At 46.8% G+C, this 8,660-nt stretch overlaps 1 protein-coding gene across 1 annotated transcript; it reads left to right on the top strand.

The window, feature by feature from the left end:
- The first annotated feature begins 4 nt into the window (after positions 1 to 4).
- On the top strand, positions 5 to 8,622 carry KIF20A (kinesin family member 20A). The gene is made up of 19 exons (XM_065734584.1): positions 5 to 155; positions 351 to 526; positions 960 to 1,049; positions 1,169 to 1,288; positions 1,713 to 1,851; positions 1,942 to 2,129; positions 2,213 to 2,357; positions 3,301 to 3,501; positions 3,719 to 3,830; positions 3,930 to 4,001; positions 4,570 to 4,713; positions 4,796 to 4,961; positions 5,193 to 5,354; positions 6,029 to 6,168; positions 6,265 to 6,367; positions 6,982 to 7,180; positions 7,357 to 7,448; positions 7,723 to 7,860; positions 8,335 to 8,622. Exons 2-19 carry the CDS (start codon positions 365 to 367, stop codon positions 8,605 to 8,607), a joined length of 2,646 nt encoding a protein of 881 aa, XP_065590656.1. The 5' UTR covers positions 5 to 155; positions 351 to 364; the 3' UTR covers positions 8,608 to 8,622.
- Positions 8,623 to 8,660: the final 38 nt, after the last annotated feature.

Here is an 8,660-nt window from a genome sequence, read left to right as displayed (position 1 = left end):
CCCTTCCGGTTTTAGCGCGGCCTCTGATTGGTGGACGCGCGGCCCTGGGCTCCCATTGGCGGAGCGGGCGGGCGGCGAGGTTTGAAACCCCGACAGCAGCGGCCGCGCGGCCCTGGGGTGAGAGCGGGGTCCGTCCGTTCGTAGGGCTGCGTCCGGTGAGCGGTGCTTCCCGTGCGGGAAGGGGGGGGGGAGCGGAGCCTGGAGGAGCCCCGGGTAACGGCCCGATCGACGCGCGGGGATGAGCTGTCCGCGTGTGCCCGCGCTGTGTGAGGAGGTTGCGGGGCTGGGATGCGGGCGGGCCGCCTAGGCCGCCGCTCTGACATCGCCCTGTGCCGCTTTTTCCTCAGGAGCTGCGTGGGACGCCATGGAGCAGGTGCTCGCCTCCCCGGGGCTGTTCTCTGATGATGACGGCGCTGCGGCCTCCCCCGTTCTGGAATCCACGGCGACGGTGTTTGGCGCTGACGTGCGCAAGGATCTCCTGTCCGAGTTCTCCGCCATCTCCCCCAATTTCGAGGGCTCCCAGCAGGTGAGGCTGGAGCCCTTCTGCCACGCGAGGAGCAGCGCCCTGCCTCGTGAGGGCAGCGTCCCGCACACAGCACATGGTTGTGCTGCACGGACAGCAGGGGCTCTTCCAAAGCAGTTCGTGGCAGCCCACTAATGAAGGGCACAATTAACAGCTGCCCCTCACTGTGTTGCTCAGTGTTGGGGGCTGGGCTTGATGTCATGTCTTTAGATTCTTCTTCCGGTTCACTACATAAGCCAAAGATGTGTTATTGTATGTGGAAATGTACGAAGAGACGTCGTGGTGTTTTGGGGAACCTTGGGAGCACTGAGGTGCTTGTTAATTACTGAAAAACTTGTTAGGGAGCTGTATGTCTTCCAAGCAGTAATCCCTGTTAGTGTTCTGGGCCTGATTGATAGCTGTGTGCTGGCATGTTTAACCTTTATGAATTCTGCAGGCTGTTGCTGAAGATGTTAATGGAAAACTGAAAGTGTATGTGAGAGTTCGACCCCTGAAACCTATAGAGCTGGAAAAAGGGGAAGACCAGGTGAGATCCTCAATAAAGCAGTTGCCTGTGTCCTTACTGGGAGAACCAATTTTCCTTTGCTGTCATGCCATGGCCTCTTGTAAGCCAATGCAATGATGGGATTTTATTTGTTCTTTCAGGGCTGTGTCTGCATTGAGAATTCAGAGACCCTTCTTCTAAAAGCTCCCAAAGATTCCTTCACCATGCGGAGCACAGAACGTGGAGTGGGACAAGCAGCACATAGGTTCTCTTTCACCCAGGTGGGTAACTGGGACAAACAGCCGTCATTAACCCAATTGAAATGGTTTTGAGCTTAAACCAGTGATACAGCTTAAAAAGCTGCCTTATTACTACTTATGCCACTGCACTGTGTGAAATAAGTTCTCTTGTACTATTCTCTGATTTCTGTTGCTTTCTTTCTGCAAACTGCAGCAGCAAATACCAAACTCTTATTTTATTAACAAAGGTCTAAACATACGAAAGGCTGTAGTGATATTGTATGTTACTGGACTAAACAAATGGACAGTCTGTTTTACAGGGCTCTTGGACTGGAATTACCAGTACGTTTGTGGTGGAGGAGGATGGATGGGAATTGAGGACCAAGCATTATTACTTAAACAATCAGCTGCAGTCAAAAAGGAGGGAAGATCTATATAAGGCCATTTTCTGTGTGTTTTTTTGCAGATCTTTGGACCAGATGTGGGGCAGAAATTGTTTTTTGATGAAACAATGAAACAGGTGGTAAAGGATGTGCTGAATGGGCAGAACTGGCTGGTTTATACTTACGGCAACACCAATTCGGGGAAGACTCACACCATTCAGGGTAATGGGAGCATGAAGTGGTAGCACACATTTGAAGTAGCGTGTGCTGCTATACTTCTGTTGAATCTATAGCTTCCTGTTCTTTTTTCAGGCAGCATCAAAGATGGTGGGATTCTGCCTCGTTCCTTAGCAGTTATCTTCAATAGTGTGGGGGACCAGTTGTACCAAGCTATGGACCTGAAGCCTTCACTCTGCAATGAGGTGATCTGGCTAGACAGCAGGCAGGTTCGGCAGGAAGAAACCAAGAAACAGAGCATGCTGCGAGGGGGTCTGTGGGAGGTAAGCGTGTTGCTTCCAGGAGGTTTACTAGGGAATGAATGGTGTTGGACTACCTGGTCATGCTTTTTTTTCATCCTTTCTAGGAGGAGCTGTTAACGTCGCTGAAAAGGAGTCATAGTGCTGAATCTCAGCTTCAGGCCACCGTCAGTGGCAGCTTTGACAGTGGAGTTGCTGGCCTCTCTTCATCTAGCCAATTTACCAGCCATTCAGACATCAGCCAGACAGAAGGTATGGCTGGGAACCTATTTTGTACCACCTGCTTGTTGGAGGAATAGAGCAAGAAGGGGCAATGGCTATTTAGATGCTGTGTTGTTCAGTGAAGAAGTAAAGGTGTTACAATCTCAGATCTTTTTCCCCTTGAAAGATGATGACCCCTGTAACAGAAATGCTAAGTCAGGGCCTGAAGCAGGGACTGAGCATCTAGTGGGAATGCAGAGCTGACCCAGGGGAGCTCAGGTGCTTGCAATGCACTGAGTGATTGGAAGGGGTGGAGCCAAAATCCACCTCTTCCCAGACCTCATTTAAGAGTTGGCAGTGGAAGCAAGGGCTGGAGATCCCTGCTTACTTTGAGGCCTTCCAAAGTAAGCAGCTCCTTTCGTTTCTGTGTCTGCTGTATTTGGGCTCGTTCTCACTTGCTTTAGCCAAAGACTTTGCCACCTTGCTGTTATCATGGTACTTCCCATCCCATTACAGCCCCTCAGCTGAAGATCTCTGTACATTTGTATCATCAGAATCTGAGTATATTGTTACTGAGCAGCTGATTGCCATGTACTGGGGGGTTATTGGAATGCAAGGTGCTGCACTGAGATATTGATCTGACCACTTGTGCCCAGGTTGTCAAATAGGGGGACTGCTAGCTGAGTACATATCCAGAAACAGGGAGTAACAAGGCTTAAAAGATGTCAGAAGGGTTTGCCTGAAATATTTTGTGCACCTTGAGTTGAGATCAAGTATATAGAAGTCCTTGCACATAAAGGAAGATACTGTTATAGGGAATTCTATAGTGTCTAATTGGGGAAAGATATCTGTGTAGGTCTGAACAGCAGAAGGTATGTAGAATAGCTTTTGAGTCTGGGGTGGTGTTACTGCTAAAGAAAGACCTCAGTCTATTCCTGAACCATTCAGGTCTTACCTTTGACTGCAGTTGTGATTCTTTTTTCTTCCTCCCCAGAATCGGGCCCTCGCTGGGCTGATTTGGATCGTATTTCACTCAGCAGCACAGGAGATGTGCAGTTCTCCATCTGGGTCTCCTTCTTTGAGATTTACAATGAGTTAATCTATGACTTGTTAGAACCAGCCCTCCCTGGCCAGAACCGCAAGAGGCAGACACTGCGGCTCTGTGAAGACCAGACTGGCAACCCCTATGTGAAAGGTATTTACCTGAAAGATGTTTATAGATGGCTTTCATCTGAGGGAGACTTAATGACTGAGTGGGTGGGTGACTTAGCAGTGATATTCTGGGGAGCACAATGTCCTCTGACCCCTCAGAACTTCCTCATGTTTGGGTGAAGAAGAAGTGAAGCTTATTAATGTCAGGGGAATGCTACTGTCTCTTAACTGCCATGCCCAATGCATGCCTGCTTTTCCAGATCTAAACTGGATCAATGTCCGTGATGCTGATGAGGCCTGGAAGCTCCTGAAACTGGGTCGGAAAAACCAGAGTTTTGCTAGCACCCACATGAACCAGAACTCCAGTCGCAGGTCTGGAGCGGGAGGGGATGCTTCTCAGATATACAGTTCTAGGAAGATTTTAAATGTTACAGTTTTTTTTTTTTAATGCCTGCATGCTTCTTTTTACAGTCACAGTATCTTCTCCATTCGGATTCTGCATTTGCAAGGAAGTGGCAGTGAAATTGTTCCCAAAATCAGCGAGTGAGTTTTATGCTTTCTAGGATTTGTGGGTGTTCTCTGTGGACTTTTTCGTTTTAGCTGTTGCTGTGGATCTGGGAAGTATCTTCAGGATACTGTGGGAAGCACTTGGAAGTGTAGAAGTTTCCACTCTTTAAGCTTGGAACTGATAGTGGAGAGGGCTTTATGAGGAGAACTGCAAAGTATGACTTGAGGTAGTTCTTAAGTGCTTTAATAGTAGATATGAGTAACTTTGCCCTTACAGCAGGGCGGATTTAACTGAAACTGCTGCCTGTTTTTCAGGCAGTTATGTGGACATGAGTTGGCTCAGCCACTTCCCAGGTGCTGTCTTGAGGACTGACAGAGGATCTCTGAATGTGTCACTAAGCTCATGTTGTTCTAACCTTGTTTAATCCTTGGGCTGTTGGTAGACAGAAAGATCTAACTGATTTACTCTAAAGGAGCTTTCTTTGTCCTCTTGAGGAAGCTGGGAGAGAGAGCAGGGGGAAGTGACTGGCAGGTGTCTGAGCTGTAAACCTGGTGAGAACAGCACAACATGGTGGGTCAGGTGATAGCATCTCCTTTTGTTCAGGCTATCCCTCTGTGACCTCGCGGGATCAGAGCGCTGCAAAGACCAGAAAAGTGGGGACCGAATGAAAGAAGCAAACAACATCAACACTTCTCTCCATACGTTGGGTCGCTGCATCACTGCCCTCCGTCAGAAGCAGCAATCCAAGTGAGTACTTGGAACTTCATGGGGGGGTGTGTGGGGAGGCTGTCTTGTTTTCCCATGGACTCACTCTCGTCTCTCCCCGTAGACTGAAGCAGATTGTGGTTCCCTTCCGGGACAGCAAGCTAACCCGTGTGTTCCAGGGCTTCTTCACTGGACGTGGGCGCTCCTGTATGATTGTCAACATTAATCAGTGTGCATCTACATATGATGAAACTCTTTATGTAGCCAAGTTCTCAGCCATTGCCAGCCAGGTAAGTAACACTTGGTAGCATCGTGACGTGCTTGGGATGCCTCCTCCTATGGGAATGGGTTGCTTCCTATCAGAAGGCAGGCTCTCCTTCCCTATGTTTTTTGCAGTGAATCTTTAACTCTGCAGTACATTCTGAACTCTGCTAAACTGAAAAGCTTGACAACTTGCACAGAAGCGCCATACATAGCTTCCAGGTTTTGTGGACTGGTAATGATAGCCTTTTCCCCTTCAGCTTGTTCAAGCCCCTCCCACAAAGCTGGGACTTCCATCCATACAATCAATTATCAAAGAGCACAGCAGGCGAACCAGCCAGGGTTCAGAGGCTACAGAGAAGGAAGAAGTGAAAACAGAAGACAGTGAAGATGAAGCGGATGTCTCAGTTTATGAGAGAGAGGTGGGGTGTGATTTATTATTTTACAATCTTTATTAGCAGAAGAGCAAGGACATGACTAAACATTAACCCTGGAAGGTTGGTCTTGGAACTCGGTGCAAGAGATGACAGAGAACCTCAGAAATGTGATCGTAGAACACTGTAAATTGGGAACCCATGGAAGATATTCCATCTGCAGTTGCTCAAAATCTGAAGGACATGCTTAAAAGCACTTGGCCATTTGTGGGACAAGGACAGGAAGAGCTCAGGTGCAGACCTGTAGCCTCTCCTCTATAAGGGAAATCTCGATCACATAATTACTAAAACAGCTGGCTAAACTGAGGAAAAATGATCAGGCTTTCTGGATAATCAAAGTGGGTAGCTCGAATAGATGAAAGATGGAGGGGAGGGTGGAAGAAATACAGAGATTTGAGTTGTAACATACCATGGTAGCAAAGGCAGGTGCAGTTTTGGGCAGCACAGTATAGCAAGCTGCTTGTGGAGATAGCTCCAGCTGGAGTGGTGCTGTTTAAACCATCCCATGGGAAAGAAATTGGGAACAAACCCACCAACTTGTTTTTCCAAGTGACTAAAACCATCCTAAACCTAGATAACCCCAGCCTACACAGGACCAGTGGGGTCTGTATTAGGTCTTAATTGTGTTGTGCAGTGTGGGCAAAGGAGTTGGTGTCTTCCAGGACTTGCTGCGTGTAGTGGAAGCTGCACGAGAACTGCTGGTGCAGGAACGGCAGGAGAAGCTACAGCTGGAGATACGTCTCCGGACAGAGATCTGCAACGAGATGCTGGAGAGCATGCAACAGAAGGAGCAGTGGTGGAGGTACAGCTGAGGCTGATCAATCTCCCTGTGTTCAGGGTGTTATGGTACCAAGCACTACCAGATCGAGGTGCAGATAGTTGTTTCCTTTCTTTGTAGCCAACACATTGATGCCCAGAAGGAAATGCTGGAGGAACTGTATGAGGATAAACTGAATAACCTGAAGGAGTCACTGACTGACTATTACCAAGAAGAAATCCAGGTTAGTTCAGAGGAATGGAATGACATCATGAAGGTGGCAGGGCCTTGGAGTACTTAAGTCCAGGAAGATGATGGTTACACCAACAGAACAAATATATATATATATATATTTGTGTTGTGCTAGTACTTGATAACTTGGTCCTCAATTCTTGTTAGTTCTTGTTTCTTGACTATTTTGTAGTTAGCTGGGCTTTTAGACTTTCAACCCTTAATCTGGGAGTTACTGTATAATCATTTTTATTCCTCTGTTTGTCCAACATAATCCTTTGCCCCTTTATTATTTTTGCTAGTGGTTTGCCTTGCAATCTTCAAATTAACATTAGTTCTGTAAAGTTTCTCTTACTGATTGTAGTTATGAGAGATACAGGCCTGTCTATATTTCTCATCATATGAGAGTGGCTTCTCTGAAGATGCAAATTAACCATGCCTGTCTACAGCATGTGTTAAGGTTCTCAAAAAGTGGGTTCACTGTCTTTCCTTAAAGGGCATTAAATGCTGAGTTCAGTGTGCAGAATGTATGATGGAGAATGTCTCATGGAAAAAAGACCCTGGAAATCTCAGGGAACAAAAGCTGCATTAAAATTTTGTTTAATCTTTGTTCAAACTTGCTTCAAGGAGCGTGATGAGAAGATTGAAGAGCTCCAAGCTGCTCTGCAAGAGGCAAAACAAAAACTGGATGCTAAGCAAAGGGACTCAGAGCAAGGCCTGCGTCGATCAAAGCGAGTGGCTGCCTCGTGTGCTCTGCAGCAGGAGCTGACAGACACTAAGGCCAAACTGGAGCAATGTCAGATGGAGTTGAACGCAGCAACATCAGGTAAGGCAGGATCATCTTCCCAGTTCAAAATCTGAAGTTCCTTTGTTAGAACTGGAGCCCTGAGCTTCTGAAAGACAGTTTGTCTGTAGCAGCTGGACTTGAGGGCAGTCCAGACTTCAGAAAAACCTAACATTCTCTGAATGAACTCCTGCTCACTAATTTCTGTCTGTTCTTAGAGCTGCGCAAGTACCAAAGATTACTGGAGCCGCCTCCCTCTGCCAAACCCATTACTGTGGATGTAGACAAGAAACTGGAGGATGGACAGAAGGTATCTCCATCTCTGTTAGAACTAAAAATCTCTTGCACAAAGTGTTTGCCAGTTAAAATATTTGGAGTTGCTATTTCGAAGCCTTTAAATAAATGGTTGACAGCATTCTGAAAGCAAACCTTTAAGTGCAGATGTGAAAGATGTTGGTGTTAGTCATCCCACTGTACCTCAGTCAGAGAGATCTCCCTCAGTACTGCGTGTCTGGATTAGCCCAGAGTGGCTTTGTTTCTACAATGATGTTAAAGTGAGCCGTTGTATTAAATCTCTCTTGTAGAACGTGAGATTGCTGCGCTCAGAGTTACAGAAACTTGGGGAATCCCTTCAGTCTGCAGAGAGGGCATGCTGCCACAGTACAGGAGCAGGGAAACTTCGAGAAGCCCTTTGCACGTGTGATGACATCCTGGCTAGACAGGTAATGTGTTGTCTTCTGTTGCATGGGGGTATATTAGTTTATGTATTTTGATATAATCAGCAGATAGACCTAGATTCCTGTAGCTGCAAATTTAAATGACTTATTCTCCACACACATAAATACCTGTTATGTGAAGGGGGCTGTACTGCTAACTTTCTTCAGCAGTTGAGTCATAATGCATATTTTACTCTCCAAAGGAAATCCAGCTGTTTCTATTCAGCCACCTGCCAGCTTGCACTTAAATTCAGAGTTCTCATTCCTTTATCTACTGTACTCCATCACAATTGCTATGAGGGGATGGATTCTGCTTTTTTCTTGCATAACTTCGCATTGTTACTGAACTGCTGTACTGGTAACAGTAGGAGCCTTTTATGCATGGCCTTATTCAGCAAAGGCAATTAATTCTCTTTAGTTCATAATAACCAAGGTGTTATACTTGTTATGTTTCTAAATCTACTGGTTTCAATTCTTCAGGACCAAACACTGGCAGAACTGCAGAACAACATGATGCTGGTAAAACTGGATCTGCGGAAGAAAGCAGCTTGCATTGCTGAACAGTATCACACTGTACAGAAGCTCCAGGCTCCTCCAGCCTCTACCTTAAAGAAAAGGTTCTGTGCCAACAGGGAAAACCTACAACCTAACCAACCTCCTGGCAAGAAGCCCTTCCTGCACAACCTTCTGACACGTTCAGCTCCCCGTCCTCCTGCTACCAGGGGGTGGCAGCTTCGATCAGTTGCTCTATGACTTTTTGGAAAGGCAACCCTGCCCCACCATTACGGAACAGGTGGGGCATCCAA

This window comes from Cyrtonyx montezumae, unplaced genomic scaffold (assembly GCF_038088225.1).
Source record: "Cyrtonyx montezumae isolate F1298 unplaced genomic scaffold, pur_monq_1.0 scaffold_18, whole genome shotgun sequence".
Classification (NCBI taxonomy): domain Eukaryota; kingdom Metazoa; phylum Chordata; class Aves; order Galliformes; family Odontophoridae; genus Cyrtonyx; species Cyrtonyx montezumae.
The sequence above is the reverse complement of the archived record's forward strand: the minus strand, read 5'-3'. Positions and strand labels throughout refer to the sequence as shown.

Coding starts and splice junctions, on each gene's coding strand:
- KIF20A (XM_065734584.1), top strand. CDS start 365: ATGGAGCAGGTGCTCGCCTCCCCGGGGCTGTTCTCTGATGATGACGGC. Junction 4,962..5,192: donor TCTCAGCCATTGCCAGCCAG/GTAAGTAACACT, acceptor TTTCCCCTTCAG/CTTGTTCAAGCCCCTCCCAC. Junction 6,169..6,264: donor CAGAAGGAGCAGTGGTGGAG/GTACAGCTGAGG, acceptor CTTTCTTTGTAG/CCAACACATTGATGCCCAGA.